Here is an 18220-nt window from a genome sequence, read left to right as displayed (position 1 = left end):
AGATTTTCCAGTTATTTATTTTTCTCAGTTCATCTTTCTTTCCAACCACCCCCATCTCCCTTCAAATTTGGACTCTCAGCTTCCTTTCTCTCTGGTCTTAAACGTCACCCACCCCAGCCTCAGTCTAAGGTTGAACTTGTGCCCCTCACATTCTCTGCACAGCATCTCGATAGAGCCTTTGTGTTCTCACCATGGAATCTTCCTGCACTAGGCCCTTCTTATAGGAGCAGGGTCAGCTCCTAACATCCTTCCTAACTCCATCGATTTCCCCCAGGCTCACTGGTACTGAGGTCTCATCTCTGCACCCACTCTCTTCCCAAATGACATCATTCTGTGGCTTCCACTGTCCCCACATCCTCCCTTGGGGACCCATTCTTCAGCCAAATATCTGACACACAAAAAATGTCTCTCAAAAATAAAGAAAGTCACTCAGTCGTGTCCTACTCTTTGCAACCCCATGGACTATACAGTCCACAGAATTCTGCAGGCCAGATTACTGGAGTGGGTAGCCATTCCCTTCTCCAGGGTATCTTCCCAACCCAGGGATCAAAGCCAGGTCTCCCACACTGCAGACAGATTCTTTACCAGCTGAGCTATGAGGAAAGCCCTGTTACTGTTCCTCTCAGTTACTGCTACTTTCAAAAGTAACAGTACAAGTCCAAACAGAGTTGCTCACTACAAGTTCTTGAAGACTGACCCATATGCTAATACTGATGAAATGCTACAGGGGAGCGTCAGCCCGGTTTGGACGCACAGTCACCGCGCATGACACTTGTCTGCTGCTACCCACTACCTGCTCAGAGTTGCACATCAGAGCGTTTTCCATCCCTCCCTCAGTATCACTGAGAAGCAGCAATAACTTAGTTCCTTATCTGGGGCAGCCAGCAGGATGGCCACAGGGAAATCAAAGGCGGGGTGCGGGGTGGGGGTGGGGAGAGCAGCAGCAGGAGCAAACAACTTCCCGGTTTCTCTCTGCAGCTTGAGAAACTCTCTAGGGGTTAGTGGGAGCTTTCAAGTTGCCTTATTTCGCTTAGTCCCCGAGACCTGTGACTGGTGGGACACAGCCACCAGGGGGATAAACAGTGGTTTCTCTTGCCCCAAAGGGTCAGGGGCCAGCTTTTCAGAAGGAAGTTAGTCTTTCATCTGGCCAGACGGCTCCCACAGCAACTCGGATGGTAGGTCAGGAGGCTGTTCCCTCCCCTCCCAGGAACTCAGTCACTGGTAAGTCATCGACGTATTTAACCAGTTGTGTCCATTTGATACTTAAGAGTGGTTTCACTTTTGCAAGCATTTATTTATATCCTTCGAGACAAGAACTCAGACTTCTCTGCCTATCACAGGAAGCTGTTTACAGAGGGTGAGCAAACTTTTTAAACACATAGGAACTGTGACTGACACCAATTTTGAGAAACTAAACCCTGGTACTTAGTTCTCTCTAATTGTGTTTTTTCTTATATAGCTTCAAGTAGGCAAGTCTTGTTTCTACCAAGAGAATGAAGTTGTATGAAGAAGGGTAACGTTTACTTTTGTCTCCCTGTGGTAGCTGGCATACTACTAAACACCTCAGTGCTTAATGAAGGGATGAATTAAAGCAGCTGCGCTCGGGATGCAGGGGCAGGTTAAAGAAATGTTTATTTTAAATCTTCTGAGTTGTAGACCGGCTCTGGCTAAAATAAACACCAGAAAAGGACGAGTGTGGCTGCAGGGGCTCTAGTCCTGTGTGCTGTTTCATCCAGGACCACACAGCTGTATGAAGGAAAAATAACCTTTCATTTCTCCCCAGGGCAGCCTGAAGATGGCTAATTACACGTCAGCACCAGAGGATGACTATGACGTCCTCATCGAGGATGACCTGAGTAACAGCAAAATAGAACCATGCGTCCCATACGACCCCAAGATTCTCTCAGCCCAGCTGGTGCCTTCCCTCTACACCACGGTGTTCATAGTTGGCCTCCTGGACAATATCTTGGTTGTGTTTATCCTGGTAAAATACAAAGGACTCAAGCAAGCAGAAAATATCTGCTTCCTCAATTTGGCGCTTTCTAACTTGGGTTTCTTGCTCACTCTGCCATTCTGGGCTTACGCAGCCTCTCATGGGGAGGGCTTTGATGACCCCCTGTGTAAGATTCTCCTGATGCTCTTCTCCATAGGCCTGTACAGTGAGGCATTTTTCAACGTCCTTCTGACTGTGCAAAGGTACAAGGAGTTTTTCCACGTGAGAAGGCGCTTCTCGGCCTGTAGGACTGTGGCCGGCAGCATCCTCATGAGCGCTCTAGTGTGGGTCACAGCTGCTCTGGTCACTTTGCCTGAACTTGTTTTTTACAAACCTCAGATGGAAAGCCAGAAATACAAGTGCTTCTTTACCGGACTTCACTTCTTACCAGATGATGAGACATTCTGGAAGCATTTTCTGACCTTAAAGATGAACATTTTGGGATTTCTTTTGCCACTGTTTGCTTTTGTATATTGCTACGTGCGAATGAGGAAAACACTCCAGTTCCGGGAGAGGAACTATGGCCTCTTCAAGCTTGTTTTCACCATAATGGCAGTTTTCCTTCTGATGTGGGGACCCTACAATATTACACTTTTCCTGTCTGCTTTCAAAGAACACGTCTCCCTGCATGGCTGTGCCAGTAGTTACAACCTGAACAAAAGTGTTCAGATCACGAGAATCATCGCCACCACCCACTGCTTCATCAACCCTCTCCTCTACATGCTTCTTGACAAGGCATTTAGGAAACACCTCAGCCGCCTTTGCTGCCTGTGTAGTGACGCTGCACCGCTACCCACTGAGGAGCCTGCCCAAGGCACCTCAGGGGAAGAATATTACCTTTCTCCCTAAACAGAAACTAGCTCCTGTCAGAGGCAGGATAAATAAACATCGATTTTTCACTCATCGCCTTGTCCTGTCCAATAGTTTTTTACACATTTGTATATAAAATAGGGTACAGGGAGAAAAGGGGGCAGTGAACAAACACCCACCAAGCGCCGAATCTGTCTCAGGCAATGTGCTAGGTTCTTGACAAACACGAGCTCCTCCACACCTCACTGTTTGCTCATGATATGGGTGGAATTAGTCTCCTTTCTCTGGGGAGGAAACAGGCTCAGAAATTTGTCTATGATCACACAGCTAGAGAGTGGCAAAGCTGGGACACAAACCCAGTGCCATTCACTCCAGAATCTATGCTGTGGCCAGCACACCAAACTTTCAAAATTCAGGTGAGAAAATACATAAAGAAAATATGCACTTTTACAACCAACTGGACCACATTCTGTAAGAGAAACAACCTACTCACACAGAAGTAATGTATCAGGCACCTTTCCTGATTGAAAGAGCTGGCTAGCTGGAGGCTCTGGATGGCAAAACCAATACAGTATTGTAAAGTAAAAAAATAAAATGTAAATTTAAAAAAATCAAAAAATCAAAAAAAAAAAAGAGGAAAACAGACTTTCTCTGTGGAAAGTACTCTGGGTCTTCTTGGCTACTTGCCACACCCCCAATGAGCCCAGATAACCCCAACCGCTGAGCCTCCCAAGGTTTCTAATACTTCCTCCTATTTAACAATAGTAAATGTAAGATTGTGTCTAGAAATCTTTAACACAAGGCATGCTTTGTTCTTTTCAGTGTAACATACACCTTAGGCCTCACCACATGTAACTACAAAATGCCACAACAGGCTTGCTGGGTGCTATCTAGCGCCTGTTTTCTGTTACATATCCCAAGTAGAGGTGACAGCTTAAATGTGGGATGACTATGGACAACAACCTCTCACCTCCATTACAGAGGAGGGAGGAGGAAGAGGTGGCACCTGGGAGAGATCTCATAGTAAGCACTGCGGCTACTGCTAAGTCGCTGCAGTCGTGTCCGACTGTGTGCAACCCCATAGACGGCAGCCCACCAGGCTCCCCTGTCCCTGGGATTCTCCAGGCAAGAACACTGCAGTGGGCTGCCATTTCCTTCTCCAATGCATAAAAGTGAAAGTGAAGTTGCTCAGTCACAGGCTATACCAATCCCTGGCTCTTTCGTGTCCTCACAGGGTAGTATGGATGGATCGTGTCCTCCAAAACATTCATATGTTGCAATCCAAGCCCCAGTGTGACGGTATTTGGAGATGGGGACTTTGTGGGGTAACTTGGTTTAGATGTGGAGCCCTCAGGAAGGGATTAATGCCTTTTAAGAAAAGACACTAGAGAATGTGTTCTCTCTGCAGCATGGGAGGACACAGCAAGAAAGTGACCACTGGCAAGCCAGGGAGAGAGCCTGCACCAGAATTCCACTGGCCCCTCAATGCTGGACCTCCCAGCCTTGAGTACTGTGAGAAACAAGATTCTGTTGTTTAAGCCACCAAGTCCGTGGTATGTGTTGTGACAGCCTGAGCTAAGTCAGGACTCATCCTGAATGAAATTAAATAGCAAATAAAAACACCATGACAAGTTAAGAGCAAGACCTCAGAAGAAAGTACCCCAGCAGATATGAAGAGAGGAGAAGGAGAAGGCACGTGGGAATCTTCTTCACATGCTGATATGAGGTCTGGACTCTCCATTCACCTCCACCACATATGGGACAGAAATCTCAGACAAAATGACATTGGTTTTGGATGTTCACAGACACAGTGCTGAAATCACAGAACACATCTTTTCAGAATTTTCAGAATGAAAACATGGGCGTATATAAATTCTGACAGTGACTCAGAGTGAAATCATTATTGAAAAGCAAAAGTTTGTGCAGGATGATCCAGTTACAACAGCTCACACACATAAGTAGTATATTTGGAACATTGATAATCCAGCAAGATCTTCTTCCCCTAGCAGGAGACAGTCGTCCTAAAGATAAGAATGATTCCAGCTTGCACCATTTACAACAGCCAAGACATGAGAGCAGCCCAAGGGCCATCAAGTGCAGATCAGACAATGTACACACACCCAAAGCGAAATATCATTCAGCCATAAAAAGGAAGGAATTCTGCCATTTGCAGAAACGTGGATGGACCTACAGAATATTGTGCTGCATGAAATAAGTCAGACAGAGAAAGACAAATTCTGCATGGCGTCACTTATATGTGGAATCTAGAAAATAACACAAATGAGTGTCTATGAAAACCAGAAACAGAGGCATGGACATAGAAAGTACACTTGTAGTTACCACAGGGGAGAGGAAGGGCAGGGGACAAGCTAGGGATATGGGATCAACAAACACAAACCACTACGTATAAAATAGACAAGTATCAAAGGTGTGTCACGTAGTATAGGGAACTATAGCCATTAACTTATAATAACTTATAAAGGAGTATCATTTGCAAAAATACAGAAGCACTATGCTATATACTTGAAACTACTAAAACACTGTGAATCAACTATCTTTCAACTAAAAAAAAAAACACATGCTTTTGCACTTTTCTACAAACTATTGCATTAGAAAACAATCATTAAAAAGCCAAAGAGAAGATAGTCAGCATAGTTAAGAAAAATTGATGATGTTTCTGTTTTGCCTGTAAATTAAATTATTTTCTAATGCAAAAAGCATTTCCTATCAAGTCAAGATAATTCTGATTTGGGACATTTGAGAGAAAGGCTGAAACCTCACGAGAAGTCTCTTGTTCATCTCAATTCTATGTATTTGTGAGTATAAATGGAACAAATTGTAAAATGGTAAACAACTGATACAGTGAATGAGAAAACAATAAAATTTGAGGTTGAAAAAAAACACAAGATGCCAGTTAATTTTGAATTTTGGTTAAGCAACAAATACTTTTTTTTCCAAATGTTCTGGGGCCACATCAGCCCCAGTCATCCTCCTTCCTAAGAGATGCTCATCCTTTGCTGGTCTCAGGCTCCCCCACCTAGTTGGAATTTCAATAAGACTTTGTTGTTGTTGTTTACCAACTGCCTTCACAGACATATCTGCACCACAAAAAAATCAAAGAAAACTGAGAATCATCAGCTTCAGTTTACAAGTGTGGAAACGGAGAATTAAATCACACAGCTCTCAGGGGTCAGAATCTGGGCTTGACATTTTCTGATATCAAATCTTATGCTCCTTCCTCTCCTCCACCCAGTACTTCCTGGTTTGTCTCTAGAGCTTGGTTTATAGAGTGAGTTCCTGTATATAACTGCACCAGATTTTTCACAATATACCAAGTGATTCGGGGAAGGCGGGTCTGAGGATTGCTGGTCCCGTCAGCCACCCATTTACGGACACTGGGAAAAGCAGAGTTCTCCAACCAACCATCTCTGGCACATCCAAAAAAAGAAAATCTTTGATCTAAATTTCCGACTCTAAATCCTTTGATCTTTCCCTGGGGTGTGGCCTTTAGCTATGACCAGGGCCATTAGTCACATCCCTAGAGTCCCCTGCCATGCCTGCTTGGAGAGAGGGTAGGAAGGGGTGTCTCTCTTCCAGTGGGACCCAACACAGGCCAGCTAGCCTCCCTGACCTTCAGATAACTGGGAATAAGACTTTTCTCCCCAGGCAGGGTTGATGGACGGGATGAGGGCTTAGTGAGCAACACAGTGACTGGCCCATTGGATGCTGCCACACAGCACTTTTCCTCACACCCTCCACAGATGCTGCCTGAAACTTGATGGTGTTTGAATTTCAGTTCTCATGGGCCTCCTCCTCCCCATATCAGCCTCCTGCAACTGCCAGGTAAATGACTATGTTTAACAAAAGGATCTGGGGACATGGGGCTCATCCCCGCTTGTTTGTTTGAAGGAGTGGTAGGGAGGATCAGACCATCTGGCTTGTATCGCCTATGACAACACATGTTTTCCTCTGCCCTCAACCACATGGTCAGCTCAGTAGTTTTGCTGTGAGTCTGTGGACAGCCCTCCCCACCAAGCCCTCACCCACACGCTACTTCAGGCGTCTGTCTTTGCAGCTCACCTGCCACACACTTCCTGCGGGTGCACCCAGCTTGCTCACCATGGCTCAGGACCTTCCCCAGCTGCACCATGCAAACAGGCTGGCCCTCCTCTGCAAAGCACACAACACAAGTCCCCAAGTACACGCCAGCTCTGTCTGACGATGATCTGCACACACACTCACTGTTTCCACTCTGTCTCTGAAAGACTCCAAGGCAGAGGGTCAGGTTCATCTCCAATGGACTAGAGGAGATGGGATGCAGTGACAGATGAGGAGGTGGCCAAGAAAAAGACTCCAGCCAACACAGGTGCTGTTATTCCCACAGAGAAGAGTGAGACTCATGCCCATGAGGGAAGGTAAGAAGGAGGGGTTGACTACCAGTGGGTAATGGGAACACCTCCTTAAAAAGAGGCTAAAGACATTACAGGGAAAAGCTGAAAAATATGACTATGAACGACATATCAGATGCTATAGATTTATCATTTCAAGAGTAACAATAAAACTGGAATTATGTGGGACACTGTCCTTACTCTTAGAGAATGCATGGTCAAGAATTTAGGAATGATATGGCTGATTCATGTTGATGTACGGCAGAAATCAACACAATATTGTAAAGCAATTATCCTCCAGTTAAAAATAATTTGTTTTTAAAAATGCAAAAAGAAACAACTTAGAAATGAAATGTCACAGTGGTCACAACTCACATTCAAATAATTTAATGTCTCTCTCTCTCTCACACACACACACACACACACACACACACACACACACACATACACACATCAGGTCATATAACAGAAACGAGGAGGAAAACACATCAAAATGTTAACACCTGTCAGCTCCACATGGTGGGTATGTAGATGTCCATTGAGCCCTCTTTGACTCTCACTGCACAAAGGGAAATGTTCCTAAGATCAAGCTGAAGAGGAAAACTGATTTTTTTTTTAATTTTTCTGGCCATGATGGGTCTTCATTGCTGTCTGTGCACTTTCTCTGGTTGCAGGGAGCACGGGCTACTCTCTAGCTGTGGTGCATGGGCTTCTCACCTCAGTGGCTTCTCACCTGTGCCCAGCAGTGGCAGCTCCCTGGCTCTGGGCACAGGCTTAGTAGTTGAGGAACACAGACTCAGTTGCTCTGCAGCTTGTGGAACGTTCCTGGACCAGAGATGGATCTCATGTCTCCTGCACCGGCAGATAGATTCTTTACCACTGAGCCACGAGGTAAGCCCAGAAAACTAACTCTGATATTGTCTGGATAATATCGTGGCCAGAGGACCAGAGAACAAGCTGAGCTCGAAGGGCCTCAGAAGGCAGAAACAGAAAGCATCAGACCCTTATCGCCCTTCCACCCAGGTCGCAACCGTTGCAATTTTTGCGCCATCCTGGGGAGCATAGCTCGTCCCTTCGCTAACCCCATATTAGGAAGGGTATTTGTCCTGTTCTTCTCCCCCGAAAAGGAAAGCATACATATGGTACCTAATTAGTAAATGACAGCAAGATCCCTTCTCTTCCTTGTTCCCTGGCTAGAAAAGACAGGCAGATGACACGTGTTCGTTGTCATTTCTTCCCTGATCCTGCCTGCTTTGTCTATCAGACACACTCTATTTAATGAGTGCACTCTAATAAACTGTATTCACCTCTCATTCTGCCTTTCCAGAAATTCTTTTCTAGCCTGCACACAGACCACCACAGGTGAAAACAAAGAAAAAAGTATGATATCCTCCCCCAGGACAAACTTTAAAAATCTCCTTTCTGGTCCCTCATGACTGGGGTGAGACTCGATCTGTTCGACAGTCATAGAGAACAAGGCCCAGCCCCTCATTTCACCCAGAAATAAAGCTGAGGCAAGAGCAGCTAAGGGACTTACCTGAGGTCGCACAGCCACACAGCAGCAGAGCTGGGCCTGGGCTCTAGATGTCCTGCTCACAGGCCACTTCTTTCCCACTCAGGACTGACTTGTAATTATTTCTGGAAACAATGTGGCGCTAAACTAGTCCAAATACGCTAAGGGTAACAGCTAACTCCCTGAGAGACAATTACACAGCCTCAGTCTGTTTCCCGACTTAAGAATACACGACGCTCCTCCTGACAGGAAGCTCCCTGCACCACATGGTAGCGGCTTTTCCCTCAAACTAAACCCGCAAAACAAGGCAAGCAGCCCGAGGGAAAACCTTGGAGCCCTCCGGGGAACTTTCAAGCCCTTGACAGAATCTTCGAGGCCGCCAGAGAACTTTTGAGGCCTCGCGAGAACCTTCTAACCCTCGCGGTAACCTTCGGGCCCTCTGCCGCGCAGCCCTCCACGGAAGGACTGCGCAGGCGCAGGCGCAAACACTGCCAGCCACGTGGACTCCTGCGCGGTGCACATAATCCGAATAGCACTGACCAAGCGCTACAGCACCGCGCTGGAGGTATCGGCGTGGTGGCTAAATCGCTGCCCCAGAGCAGCTCTAGGCCCTTTCGACACGTGGTGCAGTGGAAACAAGAGTCGTCGTTGTTGTGCTTGTCGAGCTCCTCCAGGAACTTGTCCTGCTGGGCAGAGGCAGAGCCTAACTTGCGAGAGTAGGTGGAAAGGGCCGGCGATGTTCCTACCAGAGGACAAAGGGCGCATCCAAAGGAACTGGCAAACTACAAGCCTTGGAACAAACCCCGCCTACCACCTGTCGTTTTGTTTGGCAGGGCACCTGCACAAAGAATGGCTTTTACCTTATTTTTTAATAGTTGGGGAAAAGTCAAAAGAATATTTTTTCATGGCATGTGAAAGTCATTTGAAATAAAGATTTCAGTGTCCATTAACAAAGTTTAATTGGCATTGTAAATATGTATTGCTAGTGGGCTTTTTTTGCACTGTAATGGCTGAGTCCAGTGGTTGTGAGATGGTTTCTGGAACTCATGGCTTCCTGCTGCCCCTTGGTGCGTTGCAAACCACAGTCAGGTGGTTATGATTCAACAGCACTACAGGTAGCAGACGGATGATGTGATACGGCAATGACATGTACATGTACACGTACAATACAATGTGACATGTACATGCAATCTTCAGCCTAGACTGGTGGGGTGATAAGTGTCTTTTGTTATTCATAATAAACTTTATGCCTGAGTTTCAGTCAGACCTGAGCATATGCTGGTGAAGTAACTTTTGCTGCTTTCCTATGTAAGTTCAGGGTGGGAGCTGGTTCCCAGCACCAACTTGTAATTAGAGGATTGGATCTTTCAGCTCTACTTCCCAACCTCCAGGGATGGCAGAGTGGCTGGATAACCACCAGAGGTAAATGGCTTAATCAATTGTGTGTATGTTACAAAACTTCCATACAAACCCTATACTACCGTGTTCAGGGAGCTTCTTGGTTAATGAATGCATTCATGTGCTGGAAGAGAGGCACACCCCAACTCCACAGGGACAGAAGCGCCTATGCTCTAGGCCCTCCCAGTCCTTAGCTTATGTACCTCTTTATCTGGCTATTCTGTATCTTTTATATGCTCCTTTAACATAAATAGGAAACAATAAGTGAAGTGTTTCCCTGAATTCTGAGTCATTATAGCAAATTATCAAACCTAAGGAGGAAGTTGTGGGAGCCCTCGGTTTATAGCCAAGTTGGTCAAAAGTATATGTAACCTGGGAACCCACTACTTGTGATTGGCATCTAAAGGAAGAGGGCAGTCTGGTGGGCCTGGGCCTTTAACCTGTGGTGAACTCTAAGTGGTTAGTGTCAAAATTGAAATGACTTTCAGGAAACCCAGTTGTGTCCACAGAGAATTAGAGAATTGTTTGGTGTAAGAAACCCACATATTTAGCATCCAAAATGGTTTGAGTAGACACATGCATACAGAACAGACTTGTGGTTGCCAGTGGCAAGGGTGTTGTGGCAGGGATGAATTGGGAGTTTGGGATTAGCAGATATAAACTATTATCTATAGAATGGATAAACAACAAGGCCCTACTGTATAGCCCAGGGAACTATATTCAAACTCCTGTGATAAACCACAATGGAAAAATATTTGTAAAATAATGTACATATATATATACAACTGAATCACTTTGCTGTACAATAGAAATTTGACACATCTTAAATCAACTATATTTCAATATAAAAAAAGTGTTGTCAGTAGAGAAAACAGTTTCTCTTTACACACAATGTAAATTTTTAGAAAATGTTTTCAGTAGACAGTTTCTGTTTATTGCCAGTTCATATCCAACATGTCAAAAATAAGCAAAGAGAAAAGTGAACTTCAAATGTCACGATGGATTGTGGATTATTTTGTTATCGAATTAGATGACAAAGCAGTGTGTTTATTACACAGTGAAACTGTCATTGTGCTAAAAGAATACAACATGTGTTGATATTTCCAGCCTAAGCATTCGTTGCGCTATTCCAAACTCAGAGAGAAAAAAAAAAATCAGGAAATTTAGAAATTTTAAAGTGAAATATCTCATCACAACAGAATTTCTTCAAGGGAATTCCCTGGCAATTCAGTGGTTAGGACTTGGCTCTTTCACTGCTATGGGCCCAGAATCAATTTCTGGTCAAGGAATTAAACTTCAACAAGCTGTACAGTCCAGCCAAAACCAAAAAAAAAAAAAAAGAAAATTTTTTTTTCTTCAGAACAAAAAATGAAATAAGGCTATAAGCAAAGTAAGTTTCTAAATAGCTCATTTGTTAACCAAGCAAGAAAAGCCTTTTAACTATGTTGAATGAAAGAAATCATTTGATTGCAACTGCAAACAAATGTGTCCAGAGAAAATTAACTTATTTAAGACTGTTAGGGCTTCCTGGGTAGCTCAGTGGTAAAGAATCCGCCTGCCAGCATAGAGGACACAAATTCAATCCGTCATCTGGGAAGCTTCCACGTGCCACAGAGTAACTAAGCCTGTGCACCCCAAGTACTGAGTCTGTGCTCTAGAGCCAGGGAACTGCAACTTCTAAAGTTCTCATGCCCTAGAGCCCGTGATATACAACGGATGAGGCCACCACAGTGAGAAGCCCAAACACCGCAACTAGGGAAAAGCCCATACAGCGACTAAGACTGAGCACGGCCCAAAATAAATAAATATTTAAAATTTCCAAAACGACTGTTAACCTTTCATTGACAATTCTTGCTTACAGAGCTGAAGACACTGGGACCAATATCCATGGTCAGAACACAAGGCAGATGGTTCTGAATGGCTTTCCTTGGCTTTTGATGAGTAAACAGATGTTACAGATGCTGCAAACTGTTGTCTTTCTGAGGAATTAGTGGTGAGTTTGAAGTGAGTAAATAATTAGCCTCCGTGAATAGTCTGCTTGGGTTAACTATAGATGAGAATATTTTCCAAAAAACTGAGGAAACACTAATTCAGTACAATCTGAAGTGGAATGTGCTAAAATGTATTACAATTGATGGTCATTAATATCTGTGTCAGGCAGAAAAAAGCTTAGAGTGGGAACCATGCAGAATGCAAGGCCATGTGCTTTCCTAGAAGATTTTAAGGAACTTGGGTGTTTCAGAAAGTAAAACCAGGGACACCAAACAGAGTTCACACTCAATTCAGGGTCAGAGTGAAAGGATGTGAGACCAAAGACCCCTCCCCCCCACACACACAGTGATGCTGTGACCTCCTGACTTGTTTTGGGTGATGAAATTATGGAAATTATATGGCCTCTCCCAGGAGGAAGCTTTAAGAGTTATTGTGTTGTGCCTCCAACCCTTTTATTTTCCCCTGTTTATAGGCCAACACACCCCAGGTGGGAGCTGCTGGTTCAGCCTGGGCCTCAGAATAAAGAGACCCAGGTGCGGTCAGAGTGCGGTCTCTGATGACTCATGACAGGCATGAATGTGACCCATGACCCATGAATGTGGCTTTGTTATGTAAGGTACTGGGATGTTGACATAACTTAGCATGAGCTAATGGATACAGGGGCTTCCCTGATAGCTCAGTTGGTAAAGAATCTGCCTGCAATGCAGGAGATCTCAGTTCGATTCCTGGGTTGGGAAGATCCCCTGGAGAAGGGAAAAGCTGCCCACTCCAGTATTCTGGCCTGGAGAATTCCAAGGACTATAGTCCATGGAGTCGCAAAGAGTCAGACACGACTGACCAACTTTCACTTTCAATGGATACAGTGATGTTAGACTTTGAAACTTTATTTCAGCCAGAAAAGGGGATTTCATGGGCCTTTCATTCTGCTTAAGTTATCTACTGATACCCATGAGCCCTGGAGTCCATGCTCCACAACAAGAGAAGCCACTGCAGTGAGAAGCCTGTCACAACAACTATAGAGAAAAGTCCTTCCAGAAACGAAGACCCAGTGCAACGAACAGAAGAAGAAGAATAAATTTTAAAAATAAACTTTAAAAAATGTTAAAGGCAGAGAAAGGAAGGAGGAGGAGCAGCAAGGAAGATCAGGAAACAGGGCTTCAAGAACCACATGGTCCACAGGATCGGAGATGTACGGGGCTTGGGGGAAGAGATGGGAACCCTACTAAGCTTCCGTCTTATTCCAGAATTCTTATTCACTTCAAGGGAGTGAATAGGTTAGAATCAAATTACAGTGAGGTGAAGAGAGAATGACCCAACCACCCACCCGACTTGCTGAAGAAAGTGAAGGCAGCCCTCTCTGACCGCACTTGAAAAAGCTTGGCTGAGAAAAGTAGGAATAAACCGATGACTAGAGGTTAACTGGAGAACGAGGACCAGTAAAGCCAAGGGATAAATGCACAGTTATGCACAGTTAGTTTTCCCTTGTACCTCAGTATACCCAGGGATTGGTTCCAGGACAAATCCAAGGATGCTCAAGTCTCTATGTAAAATGATGTAGTCTTTGCATACATATCCTCCTGAACATTTTATCTTTTTTTTTTTTCCTCCTATACATTTTAAATTACCTCTAGGCTACTTAACAACACCTAATACAATGTAAACTATATGTAAATAGTTGGCAGCACATGGCAAATTCAAGTTTTACATTCTGGAACTTTCTGAAATTTTTCAAATATTTTCAGTCCTCTGTTGGTTGAATTCAAGGATGTGTAACCCAGGGACACGGAGGGCCCAATGTATTCCACATTTTCCCCTGGTTGTCTATATTTGTACATGTATTACACCTGATGCTATTTACTTAAAATACCAAATACTCATAAACCTTCTTGGCACCCACTTTCTTCCACTGATCACTTGATTCCTACTCTCTATTTCTTCCCCACCTTAGAAACAAACATATATGCACATACTCAAACCTACACTTACACAGACAACTATGTAACTGACCAACCATGTTCCCTAGAGGAAAATAGTTTCTTGGCCTGACCTTAGATTCCCGACCATCAGACACCAAACACAAAACTGCAGGAAAGTGGGAGGCAGGTGTGACCTGGAAAACAGGGAAGGAAAGGTTCCACTGGGCAGGTATTTTGTCAGACACGATTTCAGTAGAACATTCGAGAGAAGATAATTGGCATTTTATAGGGAATGAAAATCAACAGCATTTCTAATTTTATTTCTTGCTAAGATGACAGCAGGGAATTGTGAATACTGATGAGCTTGGCAAAAATCCGACTTCAGGAAGGGAGAGGAAGGTCCCTCGCGCCTGGAGACTGGGGCTGAGAGCAGGGAGGAGCTGAGGCCCGGGGAGGCAGGCTAGCTTCTTTGCAGGCTTTACCTCGTCAGGAAGGCGCAGGCTTCCAGAAGCGCTGTGGGACACAACAAAGCCAGAGATTCAGAAATGGATTCCTTTTTTTTCCCTTGGAATCAATGCATCAATCAAAGAAGACACTAAAACAGACTTCCCTCTGCCCTTCTTCCCCACTGTAGGTCAAAGCTTGCCATCCCCATATTTCCCAATGACCCCTCCTGCTAAGAGCAGCAGGGCCCAAGGGAGCACACAGAAGCTCTGGTCCTCATTGAGTTTCGAGATTTCCTGCTCTGAACCTGAGTGACACGACCCCCACCCACTTGTCTCCAGGTGAATCAGCTGTTACACTCTCAAGTTCACATGGTCCTCGAATTTCTTTTGCGAGCAACCAATCATTTTCGTGCAAATCTGCCTGCAATAGTGTCGACCTCGGCACTCACTCATTCATCCGTGAATGCCTCCTGAGCACCTGCTTTGTACGAGTCTCTGCTAAGCCCTGGGGATTCAGCACAGACAGAGGAGCCTGCCCTGCAGAGGCGCATGATCTGTGCAGTCCTGAGCGGCTGCTCTGAGAGTAGCCCTGCAGCAGGGTTCTGAGTGTGGCCCTAGATCCACCTGCATCACGATTCCCGAGATACCTGTGGATACAGCAGGGTTTCTCAGCCTTGGCACTACTGACATTTGGGGCTGGGGAACTCTGCATTGTGAAGGCTGTTCTGTGCTTTGTGTAGAAACATCCTTGCTTCTACCCACAGATGCCAGCAGCACCCCCACCCCAAGTCATCAGAATTAAAAATACTTCCTGGCATTGCCAAATGCCTCAGGGACAAAATCATCCTCGGTTGAGAACCACTGATGTAGAGATTCCCAGCTTTCCCCCTCCCCCTGGACCACCACACAAGCCCCACCAATGCCTCCAACTCCCCTGGGGAGGGACCAGAAACAGGAACCCGGATGACTCCAGTGCACAGAGGAGGTAGAACTCACTGAGATTTGGGAATTATTGCCTGGAGCCTGACAACACTCTGCTATGTCTTCTAAACGTTTTTAAATTGTTGTCAATACATTTTCCTGGCTAAAATGGTTTATGAGAATTTGTATTCTCTTTATGGTTACTGTTTATGGTAACTGCCTAGAAATCAGAATTTGCCATTTCTCAATATATATGTATAGACATGTGTACATGTTTATATGCATTGGAAGGCAGGTTCTTTACCACTAGCGCCACCTGGGAAGCCCATGTGTATCATATATACATATATTTACGAACATAGATATATTTACATGCATAAATATATTTACAATTGCTATCAGCATTATAAAAATTTAGCATATTATCTACTGCTTTATTTTATTCTCTAATTCTTTCACTTCATCAATGAGAGCATAATTTCCTGAGGTATTTGTTGTTCAGTCGCTCAGTCGTGTCCAACTCTTTGCAAAACCCCATGGACTACAGCACACCAGGCCTCCCTGTCCTTCACCATCTCCATCTCTGAGGTACAGAGACATTGCATTGCCTTACTGTTTTTAAACCCACATCACCCCTAAAATGTTTGACCCTCCAACTTTGACCTTCATGCAAGACAGTTTCTCAGTGATGTTATTTATATTCCACTTACGGGAGGTTGAGCATTTTTTCAGGTTGGCAATGGCCGTGACATACTCTGTCCCCAAATATTTTTCATACGTTGGTCTGCCTCCAAGTTTGGCCAGACACTCAGTGTTGTCATTGAACAGAAGGTTTTTGGTTTCAGATTTGAACAAACAAAACTGGTCCGGGCAGTTTTTTCCATTTTTCCCGAACAGAGCCTATGTCAGAAGGGCAGACAGTAAGAGACCAGCTGAGGAAAAGAAGAGAGATTATGGACTTGGGAGGCAATCTCTGCTGTGCAGGATCAGCTGCCCGAAGACCGTGGGGCAAAAGGAGCCGAGTTCTAGAATCGATCCACTGCCCTGGGTGAGCCTTCCCCTGCTCCAGGCCCCAGGCCAGCGCCCAGGCACCTCACCACCTGATCTCACCTCCGATCTCACCACTGATCTCACCTCCCACCATCTTGCCTTGCTCCTTAAATCTGTGGCTTAAGCCCTCAGAACTTCTGATGGGTACCAGAGGAGGAGTTTGAGATCCATCCTCAAAGTTAATCACCTCTAGCATTCTAATAGGCCAGCTCTCCCAGAGGGCAGTCTGCACGGGAAATCCTCTCTGCCACAGACCAGGTCATTGCCTTGGGCGGGTCACCTGGCCTACCCCGACCATGGTTCCTCCTTTGTGCCCAGGGCTCCTCCAGAGGTGAGCTGCAAGGACCAAGCACCTTCAAGGTGGCAGACCTCTTATCAGCACCTGTGACTATGCATAATGGAAGCTCCAGGCATGCTAGTAACTGGGCTTATTTTTACATCCTAGGGTCACTGTCTTTAAAGCTCATCTAGAAAAAAACATGCCGTTTTAACACAGAACTAGACAAGCTAATAGAAAAATCCCAGACTTGAAGGAAATTATAGGATGTCTTTCAAATAGAAAGAAATCTCCACACAGATAGCCTTAAATCTATAGAGGTTCTGGGTCAGCTGTTTTTAGAGATTACAAATGCAGGGACCTTGTCAGAGAACATTGCCCAGCCAGCCCAGGCTCTGGAGACATCAGCAGAAGAAACCCAACTCTCTACCTGGCTGTGAAAGGAAGGTTCAGTCGCCTCCCTCATTTGCTGGAAGAACAACAGGAGGCTCAAGGAGAGACAGCCTCTCCTGGCTGGGCAGTGAGCACATGTCCAGGGGCCTGAGACTCAGGGCAGGCCAACAGTGTGGACAACTACTGCCATCTCCAGCCTCAAGCTGGGGCACGAGGAAGAATGGCTGGAGATGAGCGGATCCGCTGAGCTCTGTGGTTGCCCACCTGAGGGGAGTCCCTGCAGATAAGCACAGGCAGGAGGCCCTGTGATCCTTACCTGCTGGTGGAGCAGCACCTGTTCCACGTGTGCTGCCCTATCGCTCCGAGACACCACAGCGTGATTCGGGGCCACCGCCAGGTAGCAGCTCTGAGCCTCCGTCACAGGCTTCGTGGTGCCATCGAGGCAGAGCAACCTGAAGTCCTCGCGATTCAAGTTCTTAGCCCAGTCTGCAGAGCTCTCTCCTGGAGACAGAGAGAAGGCTGCATCAGCCACAGCTGCCCGGTGAGTCAAAGCCTCCTTTCTGGGGCTGTGACCACCCACCGGCCTCTTGAAATGCACACACGTGAAGGAGAACAAATAAAGCTCCTCAAGTTATACAGACTTCAAATGTATCAAATACCAGCACTATATGCTCACGATGGAGTCTTACTCAGCAACAAGAAGGAGCCAAGTTCTGACGCATGCTACCACACAGATGAAAACAGGATGCAAAGTAAGACAAACCAGTCACAGAAGACCACTTATCGTAGGATTCCATTTCTGTAAAATGCCCACAATAGGCAAATCTAATTTTTGGAGACAGTGAATTGGTGGTTGCCAGCTCTGGGGGGTGTGGGGAAGGGACTGCTAACAGGAGCAGAGCTTTTTAAAGGGGTTTTGTGAACGTTCTCCAATTGGATTTTGTTGGCAACTGCACCACTCTGTGAATGCGCTGCAGATCACTGAATCAGAGAGTCCGAATGGGTGGATTTTACAGTATATAAATTATATCTCCATAAAGCTGTTACATTGGACTGTGTATTATAAAAATATGAAAAATCCATATTTTCCAGCAAGTTCCAGAAATAAAAGTGCTGGTTTGTG

At 45.4% G+C, this 18220-nt stretch overlaps 2 protein-coding genes and 1 long non-coding RNA gene across 7 annotated transcripts in view; 2 read left to right on the top strand and 1 right to left on the bottom strand.

Annotated features, from left to right (window-relative positions):
* Positions 1 to 838: 838 nt before the first annotated feature.
* CCRL2 (C-C motif chemokine receptor like 2) lies at positions 839 to 2896 on the top strand. Of its 5 annotated transcripts, XM_069562577.1 has the most exons (3): positions 964 to 1357; positions 1460 to 1513; positions 1784 to 2896. In XM_069562577.1, exon 3 carries the CDS (start codon positions 1796 to 1798, stop codon positions 2840 to 2842), a length of 1047 nt encoding a protein of 348 aa, XP_069418678.1. In that variant the 5' UTR covers positions 964 to 1357; positions 1460 to 1513; positions 1784 to 1795; the 3' UTR covers positions 2843 to 2896. The 5 variants fall into 5 exon arrangements, with proteins under 5 accessions (XP_069418675.1, XP_069418678.1, XP_069418677.1 ...); XM_069562574.1 differs by lacking the exon at positions 1460 to 1513 and having other exon boundaries at positions 839 to 1221; XM_069562576.1 differs by having other exon boundaries at positions 1084 to 1513.
* Positions 2897 to 7005: 4109 nt separating this feature from the next.
* LOC138424807 (uncharacterized) lies at positions 7006 to 9677 on the top strand. Its single transcript, XR_011250972.1, has 3 exons — positions 7006 to 7218; positions 7866 to 8082; positions 8519 to 9677. It is a non-coding gene; the product is annotated as an uncharacterized lncRNA (long non-coding RNA).
* Positions 9678 to 14291: 4614 nt separating this feature from the next.
* LTF (lactotransferrin) overlaps positions 14292 to 18220 on the bottom strand; it is a 30782-nt gene continuing 26853 nt past the window's right edge. The window contains exons 15-17 of the mRNA XM_069562196.1: positions 17414 to 17598; positions 16088 to 16277; positions 14292 to 14523 (exon numbers count right to left, since the gene is read on the bottom strand). Coding sequence (XP_069418297.1) covers positions 14489 to 14523; positions 16088 to 16277; positions 17414 to 17598 — 410 coding nt within the window. The 3' untranslated portion in view covers positions 14292 to 14488. The remainder of the gene's footprint in view (positions 14524 to 16087; positions 16278 to 17413; positions 17599 to 18220) is intronic.

This window comes from Ovis canadensis, chromosome 19 (genome assembly GCF_042477335.2).
Source record: "Ovis canadensis isolate MfBH-ARS-UI-01 breed Bighorn chromosome 19, ARS-UI_OviCan_v2, whole genome shotgun sequence".
NCBI classification, from domain to species: Eukaryota; Metazoa; Chordata; class Mammalia; order Artiodactyla; family Bovidae; genus Ovis; species Ovis canadensis.
This window is presented reverse-complemented; position numbering and strand designations above follow the sequence as displayed.